The sequence below is a fragment of the Gracilinanus agilis genome, chromosome 6, assembly GCF_016433145.1.
Source record: "Gracilinanus agilis isolate LMUSP501 chromosome 6, AgileGrace, whole genome shotgun sequence".
In the NCBI taxonomy this organism is placed as follows: Eukaryota; Metazoa; Chordata; class Mammalia; order Didelphimorphia; family Didelphidae; genus Gracilinanus; species Gracilinanus agilis.
In genome coordinates this window covers 260,594,306-260,610,317 of record NC_058135.1, presented here as the reverse complement: position 1 = coordinate 260,610,317, position 16,012 = coordinate 260,594,306, and the positions used below count along the sequence as shown (strand labels likewise).

Below are 16,012 nucleotides of genomic sequence, written 5' to 3'. Positions count from 1 at the left end.
GAAGGAAGGAAGGAAGGAAGGAAGGAAGGAAGGAAGGAAGGAAGGAAGGAAGGAAGGAAGGAAGGAAGGAAGGAAAGTTACCTGCACTAAGTTCTGCTACTTTCCTACTATAATAAAGTGTCAAACTGAAGCTTCAGGCTCATCCTGGTCCAGCAGGAACACCTACAATTTATATGCACCCAGTGGAGAGCTGCAGACCAGCAGAATTTGGGATAGTAGGCCTCACTTGAAGAGCCAATTCATCCCAGCCAGGGGACATACTAGGGAGAACCAGGAATGAAATACAGACAGAGATGAAAAGAAAAGATCTTCTTCCCTTAAATAGCTTCAATAAAATACTAGCATTTACTGCAAACACTGGCCTTCACAAGCCAGCTTGTCTGGGGAATGTGCGGCCATTCTCTAAAATTCTGCTGTCAGTTGTCCATTTTGAACGTCATGTTTCCATCTGCAATAAATCCCTGTCTGCCTCCTGCTCTGATTCCTGAAGGCTACAAATGAGGCTCACACTGTTTTTCCAATTCCCCAGGGTGCGGGATCTCTCTTCTCTTCCAGGGGCCCAAGTTATGCATAAAGAAACATAGCCCAGCCCTGGAGTGCTTGTAATCATTACAGTGGTTCTGCAAGACCTCATCTGCTATTCAAAAGTTCCCCCTAGGACAGAAAGGTGGTGACTTGCTCATTCTGAGCAGTTGAGCTTTGGTTCCTTCCCAACACTTAGCAGCAGGACCTCTTTCTTAGCTGTTTTCCATGAAGGACCTCTTTAGAAAAAAGCAAGAATGAATAAAGAGAGCAGATTCTGAAAGGAAAAATCTCTCCAGTGCTTAGAGGCCACTTGGAAAGACACTGTTTGTAATGATGATAATAATAATCATTAATGGTAAACTAGCACTTATCTAGCATATTCAAAGATCATAAATATCTCCTTTGATCTTCTTGACAATCCAGAGGGGTAGGTGCTCTTATCATCCTCATTTTATGGCTGAGGAAACTGAGGCAGACAAAGTTGAAGGGACTTGCTCATGGCCATGGAGCTAGGACATGCCTCAGACTGGATTTGAATCCATGTCTTCCTGACTACTGACCCAGCCAGGCGTGCACTGTGGCTCCCCTAGTTGTTCTGGGCCTATGAAATTACCTAAATGAATAATGAAGACTTATTTAATGCACATAAAACTTACACACCTTTACTGGCAGGAAATAAAAGTCCCAAAAGTCTCTCTCCACAGGCATTTTTATGCTCTCCAAAACATTCAATTTTCTCTAAGAGCAGAGATAATGACGCATTTACCAGTGTTTGGGGTTATGGTGCACATTACAATACATTATTTAATTTGATCCTCACCTCCCCATTCACTCTGAGTTGTGTATCCTTCAAAGTCATAATCCCCATTTTATAGATGAATAAACTGAGACTCAAGGTCTTGGAGCTAATGGTTTCTTCTGATTTCTGAGCTGACCTGGGCCAGATACTGGCCAGAAGTTGTGAAAACCTGTACATCTAATCGAGTGCTTAGGAAACAAGACCTTCTCCAAAGTGTCCACACTTTGAGAGTGTCAAAGAAAGATAACTTTTCTCAAAAGCCATTATCACTGGAGCAGCTAGACAGCTTAGTAGAGAGGCAGGCCTAGAGATGTGAGGTCCTGGGTTCCAAAATGGCCTCAGACACTTCCTTGTTGGGCAGGTCACTTCACCCCCATTGCCTGGCCCTGACTGCTCTTCTATCTTGGAATCAGTGAAGGCAGCATTAAGATCTTCAGGGAAACATTGATGCCTAGGAGGAGGCTTAAAGCATAGCAAATCCCTTAAAACAGGAAGGAGGTTCATCTTTCACCTTGAGCTGGAACTCACATTACTCAAAGTAGTTTTTATTAGTTCAAAGTTTACTGTCTCCATAGAGAGCAAAAAAGAAGCTATTTTGCTAGAAATAAGAGACTCCCTCCAGATTTGTTAGTTTTGAGAAAAATCCAAGGAGGGCAAAGGAAAAAGTATACCTGGGCTCAGCTTGTGGCCGGTCTCTTCATCCCTGTCAAAATCTTCCAAATCTAGGAAATTGTCTACCTGCGGGGGGAAAAGTCAAACCCATTTTTAGGGATATGTTGGTGGGGGGAGACAAATGAGGGGGAGAGAAAGACAGAGAGAGAGAAAGTGAGGGAGAGACAGAAACAGGGGAGATACCCACTTCTTCATGACGAGTTTCTGGAGACGTTTCCCAAGGAAGTTGCAGAATCTGCTTTTCTGCTCAGAGCCTTCGGATTCCGCCTCTCCTAGAGATGCCCAGGAGGAGCCTGGTGGCTGGCACGGCCTCTCCACGCTGCCCCCCTAACTCTTGGACTTTCTCTGCCCCAGCAAGCTCCCTGCCCTCTGGGCTTCTAACCCTGGAAGTGCCACCTGCCCCCACAGTCTCTCCTTCTTATTGTCTCGTCCCCAACCCCTACCCCACCACCGCCCCGCACAGCCTCTATTTTAGGGATAGAAGCCAGGACATCCGAGCCTCCATTCCTTAGCAGGCTGCCCTGCTGACTCTTCCCCTCTTCCCTAACAGCTTCCCCTGATGTGCTATTTCTCCCCATGACAACGGACTGTCTTTCTTTCTGTTTATATTTGCCTTTTTTTAAAAACCTTACCTTCTGTCTTAGAATGAATACTATGTATTGGTTCTAAGGCAGAAGAGCAGTAAAGGCCAGGCAATGGGGGTGAAGTGACTTGCCCAGGGTCACATGGCTAGGAAGTGCCTGAGGCCATATTTGAACCCAGGACTTCCCATCTCCAGGCCTGACTCTCTCCACTGAGCCACCATGTGGTGCAGTCATGAGGACATGCCCGGGGAGAAGGGAGTCACCCTGAGAGGTGCCCGTCATTCTATGGCTAGGATCCTCTGACCTTGTCATGGAGCAGCAGCTACGGCACTGGGACTATGGTCAGGAATCCTGTTGTGGGACATCTATCTAAATGGGTGACTCTGGGACAGCCGTGAGCCTCCACACCTCCCCTGGCTCCTCGTGAAATGGGTAACCTGGGCGTCTGCCCCCCAAGCACTGAGTACCTCCTGGACACCTGGTGCTCTGGGCACCTTCAAACCCCTTTTTTCCCCAATATGTATCTGGGAGAGTTTTTTTCTGGGCTATATATGTATTATCACATGAGAAACATATTTCCATATTATTCATTTTTGTAAGAGAATAATCCTATAAGACCCAAACCCCAAAACAAACCAAAGCACTATCTAAATGGGGTCTCTCGTTCTTCTGTCAAGGTTCTGTCTACAGGAACAGTCTAACAATTAGAACTGTCCGTGTGGGACTGGGGACTGGGGGGAGTTGGGGGGGGGGGATCCAGAGCTGGGACTCTGCTGCTGATGAACCCAAAGCAAAAACACTCTGCCCACCGTGGGGGAAGGGGGACAGGTCACCCAAAGAGCCCCCAGGTTTCTGTGTTGATAACAAGAGAGCATCTGCAAAAGGCCCCTGCGACCCCCAGTGCCCTCTTAGGACTCAGAGAAGCCAACCGAGAAAGCAGAAGACAAAGATAATAATGGCCGATGTGGACAGAGAATGTTAGCATTTGCAAAGTGCTTTCCACATGTTCTGTCATTCGGTTCTCACAATAACCCTGCAATGTAGGTACTATTATTTTTTTCTCATTTTATTAAGGGGGAAATTGAGGCAGAGAGAGGGCGGCAGATTTGCCCAAGGTCACACAGCTGAGCAAGTGTCTGAGGCAAGACCTCTGCAAAGCAATATCATCCTGTCTCAGGAACTTAACATGAAAGATGAAGAGGGGGAAAAACCAAAAGCCAAGCATGTGTTCTTTCAAACAAATACAACTGAAAATGTCTTTTAAGTAAAATGCAGAGCAAATGACCTTTACAGACAGAACGGCAGCACATCGCTGCAAAATAAATATTCTGGGTGAAATATTACCTCTCACAATACATAGACAAAATGAGCCATTTTAGGTTAACAAAATGAGAACATTTCAGACCCAGCTAATTCATTTCAGGGGAACACCAGAGGGTGGAAATGATCAAATGATTTCACCATTTGGGAGCAGAAGACCTATAGGAGTCACGGCAAAAAGCCCCTCAATCCCTCCTCAAGTTATAGTTTATCCATGACAAAGGACGTTAAGATGGCAGTCCCAACCCCACAGTGTTGGATTTCTACGAATACAGACTACAGACCACTATTTCTCAGACAACAAGAGCTTCTCTCAAAATTCTGAAAATGACTGGAGTCACAGCTTCCTTCTTCCCTTGCTGGCATGTTGTCATTCATCAGCATTCAAAAAGCATCTCCCTCCATTCCTTTTCTTTCTTCCTTTTTCAAACCTTTACCTTGCGTCTTAGTAACAACTCTAAGGCAGAAGGGCAAGAGCCAGATGAATGGACGGGGTGAGGGAGAAGGGCGCAGGGCCCCCAGCTAGGAAGTGTCTGAGGCCAGATGGGAAACCAGATGCTCTGGCTCCGGAGCCCTCTGGCTGGCCCTCTCCACTTATTTTCCTTATTAATGTTTGTGAAGAAGAACTTGGGCATTTGTTGTGGTTCTGTGTTTCTTCCTCAGAATATTCTACAGGGAACAAGAATCACTTTTCTCTCTCACAAATGATCCTTCTACCGGCCAGGCTTCTTACAGGGAGGATGCTCAACCCACCACAAACACAAAATAAAGACCATTGGAACAGTAAGGAAAGATGATGCTTCTTAGGCCTCCCAATGGGACTGGGGTCAGGCCCACAAGGCCAGTCCGTCAGAGGTGGATCTGATGGTGGACAAAGGGAACATCATGCCTCACCTTCACCTTTCCTGCCCACTTTAGGTCCCCGTGACTGGAAATGCCAACTTTCTGGCCTTCATCAATCACAATCTGTAAATACAAGAGAACAAAATGAAAGGAGATGAAATGGCACAGAGCCAGGTGTGGCCACTGCCCACTCCTCTCAGAGGTCAGGCCAGCCATCCCGTCTCTTTCCCATTAACGAGATGTGCCCAGTGGGCCTAGACAGTGTCTTCAGGCTGCTCTTTCTGCATTCCTGAGCATGTCCCAGCAAGAGAGAGTTACATTAAGGCTGCTCTGAAGCAGGAGATTTAAGACCAAAAATAAGTGAATTTTATCTTTTTCTCCAGGTTACAAGCACAGTAGAACTCCTTACTCTAAACAGAAATCCAAGGAAAAATTAATAACTGGGTTCAAGAAAAAAACCATGAACGGCCGACTGGCTCTAGTATTTTTGGGAGGACATCTGGGGGACATCCACAGCCCGGAGTTTGGAACCTCAGAGCAGCGTAAGAACTCTTGGTCCAGGAGGCCTGTGGACCTTTGCCCAGCATAATGTGGATTACAAAGGACACCAATTAAATTGAAATAAAATTATACAATTTTTAAAGAAACACATTCATGGGCTCCAGCTTAAGCCCTCTAGCATCAAAAGGCAGTCAGGTGAGAGGAGACATTCGGCAGAGCCACGTGCTCCAGCAGAGACGCTTTCTTAAACAGACAGGATGAGCTGGGACTAGTGAGCCACAAGAATTTACCAACAAGCACAGTGCCTGCCCTCAAGCAGCTCCCACAGTAAAGAAAACGTACAAAATATACCTGGAAAAAAGCCCAGGTCAGTGTAGAAGGAAGGCCCTGGCAGCTGGGGGAAGACTCAGGACCGAGGAGAAGGTGTGAGGTGAGCTGAGTGTTGGAGGGACACGGGGGTCTCCCAGAGCCAGAGTGAGGGAGACACGTGGCCTAACACAAAAGATACACAACTTGGGGAGGGAAGATCTGAATTCAAGTCCAGTTCTAATCCTTACTGGTCATGTGACCAGATGCAAGAGACATCTCCTCTTCTAGGCCTCAGTTTCTCCCTTGGAGTAACTGACCGTCATGCTTCCAGCACCTCCCTTCCAAGGCTGTGGGGAGGAAGAGGCCAAGCCGTATCCCTTGAGGAAGCTTCACCACCCTGATCCCAGCTAGCCTCTGGACTGTCCTTAGCAAAGCTGAGATGTCCCTGGTCCTCCCAGCCCCCAAACCTCCAAGACTCTCTTTGGGAGATGCCACAACTAGGGGCTACTCGACCGCATGCCTGAAACAGGAATTCTCCAGGCTGGATCTCATGATTTCTATTTTATAGATGAGAAAACTGAGGCTCAAGGACGCTCATTGGCAGCACCAGACCTCTGGCTTGAGGGTCCTGACCGAGGCCACAAACAAATGGAGATGCCCAGGGTATCACCTGCTCCTCCTCGGGCGGTGGGGCTACAGGACTGGCAAGGAGGTGCTCATTTCTGACTTGCTGATCACGAGGAAACACGACTGTGGCAAAGAGGGCTCCCGAAGAGTCTGTGCCAGGTTTATGATCTGTAAGCACAAGTGACTTGATGTTAGAAACATTCTAGATGGGGGAAGCTAAGATGCTCAGTGGTGAAAACCAGGCCTAGGGATGGGAAGTTCTGAGTTCAAATCTGGCCTTAAACCCTTCCTAGCTATGTGACCCTGGGCAAGTCACTTAGCCCCATTGCCTAGTCCTTATACTGCTCTTCTGCCTTGGAACCAATACACAGTATTGATTCTAAGATGGAAGGTAAGGGTTGAAAAAAAAAAGAAAAAAAAGAAAGAAACATCCTCTATGCTCCATTTCCAAGCAAAACTTTATTTATATAGCACTTTCTTGCACACATTTCAAAGTGCTTTACAAGCATACCACTTATGGCATGAAAACTTTTTATTCTACTTAATAGCTAAGGAAATAATGGTATATAGACATTTCCTATTGTCACAAGAAAACAGAGTAACTAAAGCTTTCCTCATCAAGTTATAAAACAGAAAGTCTAATTGCCTCCTGTAAGCAAGACCTTGTTATGTATGTGTCAGGGAAAGAAAGTTGTCTGTCATAATTTAGGATGTCTGAACAAAATGACTCTTCAGCCTCCCTTCATAGCATACTCCTACTTGAAGGTCTCTATAATAATAAAAGTGCATCTCAAATGATTTTTCTTCTCCAGATGACAATAAAACACCTGTCCTGATTGAAAGGGTATCTCCTGGGCATCTGGGTAGCTCAGTGGATAGAGAGCCAGCCCTGGAGACAAGAGGTCCTGGGTTTGAATCTGATCTCAGACACTTCCTAACTGGGTGACCCTGGACAAGTCGCTTAACTTCAATGCCTAACTATTATCATTTTTTTTTGCTTTGAAAGCAATACCTAGTATCGAGTCTAAGACAAAAGGTAAGGGTTATTTTAAAAAAAGTAAGAAAGGGAGAAAGAGAGGAAGGGAGGAAGGATGGAGGGAAGAAGGGAGAAAGAATGAAGGAAGGAAGCATATCTCCAACTACAAGATCATAGAGTCTTTGAAGAGCTAAAATAGACACCACCTATAGAAACAAAAATCAGCATCAATGACTGTGGGAAATTACCATGACCCAAAGAGGGCTAAACAGCAGTTGGTGATGGATCTGGAGGTGACTCTCAACTCTTCCCAAACATCACTGCCACCAAGTCTTCAAAATGAAACATAAATGGACACCACCATTTGATCCCTTTTGCTATAGTTGGCAACAAGAAATTTTTTCTTTAATATGAAACACGAAATGAATTTGCATGACCCCTAATCATCTCTATAGCATTCTACTTCTCATATTTGTGCTGCCAAAGAGAACACAACACAAATCATTAATCTCACAACACAAGGAATGGGAACTCTGACTTAAATAACCAATTAACAAAAGGAGCAACTGCAGATTTTTACTTAAACCAATTCACTCCCAAATCAAACCTTTCAAGGAACGTTTTGGCATAAAGCAAGCTAGGAATTGTTGAAATAAAGGACATACATTTTCTCAAACTGAATGCAACACTCATCTATCAATAACAACATGAAAGATTAATATTAATAACAATAAAAATAACAGAATAGAGATATGTCCCAGAGCTGTTTCTATCAGGCCCTCATCAGCCTAAAATAAGAATGAGATGATAAACAGGGTAGAACAGAAATAGAGAACCTGGGTCCAAATGTGAGCACTGTTCTTCAATATCCATGTAACTCCTTTATCAATCTAGACATCAGGTTCTTCTTTGTAAAATGAAGTGGCTAAATTAAATAATCTCTAAGGTACTTCTAGCTCTAAACATCTCATCCTATTATCCTAATCATTTACATTTACAAAGCAGGTTAAGACTTATAAGATACTTTCTTCCCAATTAGCCAATGACATGCAGTGCAAGTCCTTTTCCCCATTCTACAGATTAGAAGCAGCTAGGTGGTGCAGACCAGGAGTCAGGAAGACCTGAGTTCAAATCCAGTCTCAGATGCTTACTAGCTGTTTGACCCTGTGCAAGTCACTTGAGGTTGTTTGTCTCAATCCTTATCTATAAAACAAGCTGGTGAAGGAAATGCCAAAAAAACTCTAGTATCTTTGCCAAAAAAAAAAAAAAAAAAAAAAACTCAAATGGGGTCACAAAGAGAAAAAAGTGACAAAAGGACATCATCATATAAGGAAACTAAGGTTCTTTGGTCAGGGTCATACAGCTTGTGTCAAAGACGAGAATCAAAACTAAGCCTTCTGACTCCAAGATCAGTATTCTTAGTGGCACAAAGACCTGTCATAGGGAAACGTCTTTCTGTTTAACCATGTTTTTTGTGTCATCTTGTTAGATAATCTATCTTGAAAGAATTCTTCAAAATTTTCACTCAATCTGTCCCTAGAGAACCATTGACCTAATATTTCTTTTGTAAAAGGTCTTAATTATATTAGTTGGTTAATTGGGGGGGGGGGGGTGAGGAAGGACTAGAATTCTCCTTAACCAATGGGATTTCAATGAGGAATTCACCTACTATGATTATTTAGCCAAACAGAGGCAAGAGCATACATGCTGTCATATAGCAGTCCTCTTAGTAGTTATATGGGGCAAACAAGATCATACTGCTGAGGTGGACTAACTCAGAGGGTAAATGGTCTTTCCCAAAAGTTTTTGGTCCATTTTTCCCAACAGTATGAAAGGAAAACTATAATCTTGGAGTTTGTGATAGATAAGGAGAGGAACAACCTTATGTGTGCCATTTAGACTTTCAGAATTAAGATTTCAAAAAGTTCAAAGAAAATATAGTTTTGACTTTAGACTCTAAAAGGGAAGTTGGCTCAAGAGGAATTAATGCAAGGCAAATCTTTTAACAAGTGTTGCTGGCAAAAGCCTCATTTTTTCAAATATTAGAAAATTAAACCAAATTTATAAGAATACGAAGCACTTCCCAATTGACAAGTAGTCAAAGGATATGAACAGGCAGTTCTCTGATGAAGAAATTAAAACTATCCATATTCATATGAAAAAATGTTCCACATCACTACCGATTAAAGAAATGCAAATTAAAACAACTCTGGAATACTTCCTCACACCCATAAGGTTGACAAATAGGGCCAAAAAGTGATATATGTTGGAGGGGGTGTGGGAAAATTGGGACACTAAACCACTGTTAGTGGAACTGTGAACTGATACAACCATTCTGGGGAACAACATAGAATCATACCCAAAGGGCTATAAAACTATGCATGCCCTTTTTGATCCAGCAATACCACTACTAGGTCTGTATCTCAGACATCAGAGATAAGGAAAAAGGGCCAACCGGTACAAAAATATTTTTGGAGAAGCAAAGAACTGGAAACTTGAGGGGGTGTCCATCAGTTGGGGAATGGCTGAACAAGCTATAGCATATGACTATAATGGAATATTACTGTGCCTTAAGAAATGATGCACAGAATAAGTTCAGAAAAACATGAAAAGACTTCTATGAACTGATGCAAAGTGAAATGNCAGAATAAGTTCAGAAAAACATGAAAAGACTTCTATGAACTGATGCAAAGTGAAATGAGCTGAACCAGTGTACATAGTAACTGAAATATTATGATAATCATCTGTGAAAAACTAAACCATTATGAGCAAAGCAATGCTCCAAAATAACCCAAAAGGACCCATGATTTAAAAAATAAAAAAAGAACCACTATCCACAGCCAAAGAAGAAACTATTGAATTCTGATTGCAAATCAAAAGCATACCATCCTTCATTTTATTTCTTTCATGAGTTTTTCAATTATATATGGGTTATGTGTTTTCAGTCACAAACTAGGAAAAATAGAAATATGTATTACATGAAAGCACTATTATAATCTCTAGCAACCGTTTAGAGTCTCTGGAATGGGTGGAGGGAGGGAGAGAGTCTGAATTGCAGAATGTCAGAAAACAATTGTCAAAAATTGTTTCTACATGAAATTGAAAAAAAATAAGATTCAATTTTTAAAAAGAGGAATTAAGGATTCAAGAAAGAAATTTTGACAACCCAATCGCAAATGATTCTTAAAAAAGGGTGGGTGCATACAGTTATTAATATGGCTAGAGTGTTTTAATAAAGTCACATTTTAAAAGGAATATATAAAAATGAAAGTGAGACAATACAACAAAAAAAGAGAGTTTGGATTTTTGTTTTTTGTTGGGGTTTTTTTGTTTGTTTTCACTATGTTACGGACAAGGAGTATAAAAATGAGATAAGACCTCTATTTATAGGGGTGAGGTGGGAGGTCATAGACAACAGAGAGAAAATATCACCAGAAATCTTCCAACAAAGGTTGATGACCAGTTAGTGCTTCATGATACTGGGAGGATTTTCTTGGTCAGATTAGACAGCCTTTGTGGTCACTTCTACCTTGAAGATTCTATGATTGTGTTAAGCAGAAATACTCACTCCTATTTTGTTTCTATTTTTTTGATCAAGGAGAATGACCCATTGGACACAAAAATATGATAAAGGGGATAAAAAGGGAACCAAAATCAAAGAGAAGGGAAGAAATAATGAGTTGCCTAACTGTTATCAATGAACTCAAGTCCCCAGACCCAGATGAAGTCCGTCTACCCTTAAGGGAGCTGGGTAATGTGACTGCTGAGCTACTGTTGATGGTTTTCCAGGATAGGGGGAGAAAAAGTGGCATCACAGGACTGAAGATGGGCAAATGTTGGCTTGATTTTTTTAAAAAGATAAACTAGTATATTCAACAAACTACAAAACAGTTTAACTTCAACTCCTGGAAAAATCCACAGTAAATTATTAAACAGATGATGTATGATTACTTGGAAAGGTAAAGAGTGATCAAAAGTAGCTAGGTGCTTTTTGTCTATCTATGCACCTGGGGTGTCAATCCTTTGCCTAGAGCAAGAGTCTGCAAACTACTGCCCAAGGGCTCAATCCAGCCCCCTGCCTGTTTTTGTACAGCAGCCCAAGCTAAGAATACGACCCCTCTTAGTATGTAAACTGAACAAAAACAGGGATTGGGTCTGATTTGGTTAGTGCTGTTGTTTGTTCTAATAGTTTGTTGACTGCTGGCCTATAGTCTAAAATACAAACTTTCTCTCTGGCAATTAGGTCCTGTGCATTCTGGCCCCAACCTCCCATTCTAATTTTATTTCTCATACTAAATGTATTCCATGGGCTACAACGAAACTGGATCACCAGCTGTGCTCAGATCTTCATCCTATTCTCTCACACCTCCCTACATTTATGAATAAATATGTTCTCTCTATATCTCTGCTACTGAAATTCTTCTCTTGCTTCAAGGCTCAGCTCATGCATCACTTCCTCCATTAGGTGTTCCCTGATCCTATCAGAAGAAAAAAAAAAAAGAAAAAAGTGCTCTCTCACTTCTGGAATTTCCTTAAAGTATTTTAGGTCTTTCTTTTGTCTTTTTCACAATCTATCATGTGTCATTCAATCAATTCAACAAATCTTTATCGAGTGCTTATTTTTTTGTAAGCCTCTGTGCTGTTCTGGATGATTTGGTGATTTTTGATGATGGATGGATTAACAATTTTTAAAAATTCAAAAGGAGCATGAAAATTCATCCTGCATATACTATGTTAATTTTTAATTTTAGGGATCTGGATGAGAGATAATTTTATGTATTCCTGTGTCTGGGTTCTAGGTCAGAAACTCTGCTTTTTATATTTGCTTTATCCTTAGGAATTTCAAAGAATATCCTCCTTTAGGCAAAAATTTAGTTAATATATGAGGACAAGGATTCTTTTCCTGTCTCCAGAGCCCCTTCCATGAAATATCTCCTAATTAACTATTTACCAATTAGAGATGTGTTGGGATAGTCAAAGGAGAGGCTCCTAAAACTCTATTTGTAGAACTGCCTAAAGGCCTTCAGGGTCGTTGGTTATCAAGAGGGCTTTATTTATATCACTTTGGGTATTAATGCTGGCATAATCAGTGAATTGATACACAAAATCAATCTCTCAAAATAATTTTAATGCTAACAGTTAGAAAAAAAGGGCAAAAAGAGAAACTAGAGGCAAAAAGACTAAGTAGGAAGCAATGGCAGTGGCCAACCCAAGTTAGAGGGGCATTTCATGAGCCCCAGTTCTAATTTGGGTTTCTCACTCTTACTCTAACGTGTGCCACTGAGGCCAAATCATTTAAGAGATGAGGTCCACAAATGTCATCTTTCTCTTCTGCAAAATGAGGGGATTGGACCAAATGATCTCTAATGCCCCAATATACTTTATGCAATAAGAACCTGAACTAATTGGTCATGTGATGGATAGAAATGGATATGTAAGATGTCTCAGATCAGAGATGGAAATGAAAGGAACTGGGGACCAATTAGAAATGGAAGGTGAGGGAAAGGAAGGAGGCAATGATATTTTCTGTTCATTTCATTCTTTTTTTTCTCACACTCCTCCTATCATGAAGAAAACATCTATAGTATACAATTTCTTCAATTCAAGGCCTATATTCAGCAATGAAGAGCCAAGGCAGGGCCCTTTTTAGAACTTTTGCTTAAAGTGGGCATCACTTTTATTTTAACATGAAAAATATAAAAGAATTTAACAAATCATTGTTTGTGCTCTCAGAGCAATAACTTCCCCTTTTTACCCCATTCCCCAAACACTGTGATTATATATGCCACCACTCTAACAGTGACTCTTATTTTTAATTATGTTCTACCTTCCCTGAGGACATGTTCTGAAGATAATGAGTTGGTATTTATAAAGTGTTTTGAGATTTGGGGGTGAAAAGGTGCTAAAGATGTGAAAAAGTATTAATTGGTAAAAATTCACTTATAAGCAACAAAATCTCAAATAGGGAATTTGGGGAAACTCGTTGCTGCTAAAATTAGCATGAAGATCTGTTGTTAAAAGCACTCTTAATACCTAGAAATGCAATATGGGTCTCAGTGCTTGCTGAGGTTCACAGTCCTTGCCAAACTTCCCATTGGTCCTCAACAAAAGTCATGTCACATTTCTGTCAGTCTATGTGTTTAGCTCAGAGGGAATTAATCCATACCAGCACTACATTAATATAAGAGACATCGAGGACTTGAAATGTTACCTGTTATTCCATCTATTATTATAATTGGATCTTTTCATAAAAGCTGCTACATATTATTTAGAGGGAGATGTGTTTCAGTCCGCTCTCTCCATATCTTACTTCTAGCACAACCAATCAATATAAATGTATTAGATGCCTGTCATAGGCCCTCTTCTCTGAACCCACCTAATCTAACCCATCTCATCCAATGCCATAGATTCAATTATGTCCCTACACATAGATCTCGAATCTCTATATACGCAGACCAACTAGGTGATGCAATGGAGAGAAATATTGGGCCTGGAGTCAGAAGACCTGAGTTCAAATCCAGATTCAGGCACTTACTGTGTGACCCTGGGCAAGTCACTTATCCCTGTTTGTCTCCATTTCCTTATTTGTAAAATGAGCTTGAGGCAGAAATGGCAAATCATTCCAGTGTCTTTGCCAAGAAAACTGCATATGGGGTCCCAAAGAGTCAGATACAGCTGAGAAAACAACTAAGCAACAAAACCTTCTCCTCTTTCAAATCACACTTTGTTTGGTTTTAACCCTTACCTTCTCTCTTAGAAACAATAATAAGTATCAAGGCAGAAGAGCAGTAAGGGCTGGGTGATGGGGGTGAAGTGACTTGCCCAGGGTCACATCCAGACCTTTTTAACTGTCCCTCCAGCATCTCACAGTCATCATGGGATAGAAAAGATAAAGTCATCATGCCCTAGATTCAAAGCATCTAGAGTCACATCCCAGGTGGCCCCAGACCTTTCTGAGTCTTAACTGCCTCAACTATAAAATGAAGGGGCCAGAGATCATCAAGTTTGTATAGTTGGAAAATCTTGAACCCCTGGAACTGCACTGACCAGGATTCCTTTCTGTATTACCCACAATTCCTTTTCCTTCCTATTTACATGCATCTTTTGCATGATTGTTTAACCCCCCTCTCCCTCTCTCTTCCATGTGAATTGAGTGGTGACCAGTGTCTGTTGCCCTAGCTCTCTCTTCCACGTGAAGTGAGTGGGGAACGTTCTCCATGTTCTCTAGCTCTCTAGTTAAATATTAATAAATCTCTATAAATATATCTTGGAGATACTGAATATTAATTTTAAAATCCACAAGTTTAACCTCTTCATTTCACATCAGAGGCAACAGAGGCTCAAATAGTCAAAGCAACTTGCCCAGGCTCACGCTATGAAGTGTCTCAGGTAAGATTCACACTCAGGTCTTCCTGATTCCAAGTCCTGACCTCTCTCCACCATTTTATCTGCCTCAAGGCAGCTGGACTAGATGAATTCTGAGCTCTCATCTATGGTCTTAAGATTCAAAGTCTAAAATTAAACTTAGCCCCCTGACACCCAGCTTCCCTCCAAACCTCCCTATTTGTTAGTTTGTAAGCTCAAAGCCATCCTGGCCTCTTTCCCCTATCTGTTCCCACCTCGCTGTCAATTTTGCCTATCTGGCCTCTCTCATCCATACTCTTGCTCGACTCCCTCAGGCCCTCATAATCTCCTGACTGGATTCTTTCCTTTCCTTCCATGTCCTTTCCATCAGTCCTCCACACAGCTGTCAAAATTCACTTCCTACCAAGGCAGAGGTCCAACTCTTTGGTCTCCCTGCTCAAAAACCTCCAGAAGCTCCCTCCTGTCTCTAAGATTTAAAAAAAAAAAAAAGCTAAAAATCCCTCCTCGGCCTGACCTTTGTGGCTTTTCTAGATCTGGTTCCAATTCCTTTGCAGCCTTCCTTCTTCTCTGTTCCTAACAAAATACGGTGCTGCTTGTTACCCAAACTCACTATTCTGCCTTCCACCTTCAGATGTCTGCCTGGAGCTTTGTCCAGACCTTCCTCACCTCCAGCTCTCAGAATTGCTATCTTCCTTCGAGGCTCAGCTCAGGTGCTACTTCCTAAACACAAACTTGGATCTCACGGGATGATGGGAACCTCTCCATCCACACGTTAATCACATACACATCACTAAAGTCCCAGATGCGTCAGAGCTGTATGCTCCAATGAATCCCATATTATCAATGGGATTAGAACTGCAGACTGGGAGCAGGGACTAGACCTAGGGTTTCACTGGCACAGGGAACTCTGAATGAAGAATTTCTATTTGCAATGCAATTTATACTTCTCTGCAATGTAGTGCCTTAGCTACCTAAGACGGGTGGTAGAGAGGAGCTGCCTACCTCAGCACATTCCACCTCTCTAGAATTTTCTCTAAAAATTTCTTAAAACACTCATCTATACTATTCCCTCTTATAAGGAGAAAGTCTTAAATATCAAAAGGAAATATTGCAAAAAGGAAACTGATGACTCTTCTTCTGTGTGCATATGTCTTGGACACTCTCTTAGTCTGTCTCTCTTTCTCTGTCTGTCCTCCATCTTTCTGTTTGTCTCTGTCTCTGTCTCTGTCTGTCTCTCTCTCTCTGTCTCTCTCTCTCTGTCTCTCTCTCTCTCTCTCTCTCTCTCTCTCTCTCTCTCTCTCTGACTCAAGAAAACTAGGCCACAACTGTGGATTTCTTCTCAGTATTGGACAAATACAAAGGGAGAACTCTAGAAGGTAGCTCTTCACCTTTCAAATTCAGAGTAACTCTCCTTGCAATAGCTTTTCTTTACCTATTTTTATTTTTTTTAGCAAAAGATTATCCTCTGGCAGAGCAAAAAGAAAAAATGTC

The 16,012-nt window shown here is 41.8% G+C and overlaps 1 protein-coding gene across 1 annotated transcript in view; it reads right to left on the bottom strand.

Annotated features, from left to right (window-relative positions):
* The window catches only part of LOC123251539 (intraflagellar transport associated protein), a 91,348-nt gene that overhangs the window by 14,286 nt on the left and 61,050 nt on the right, over positions 1–16,012 (bottom strand). Inside the window, exons 4-6 of the mRNA XM_044680830.1 lie at positions 6,224–6,348; positions 4,795–4,866; positions 1,996–2,062 (exon numbers count right to left, since the gene is read on the bottom strand). Coding sequence (XP_044536765.1) covers positions 1,996–2,062; positions 4,795–4,866; positions 6,224–6,348 — 264 coding nt within the window. The remainder of the gene's footprint in view (positions 1–1,995; positions 2,063–4,794; positions 4,867–6,223; positions 6,349–16,012) is intronic.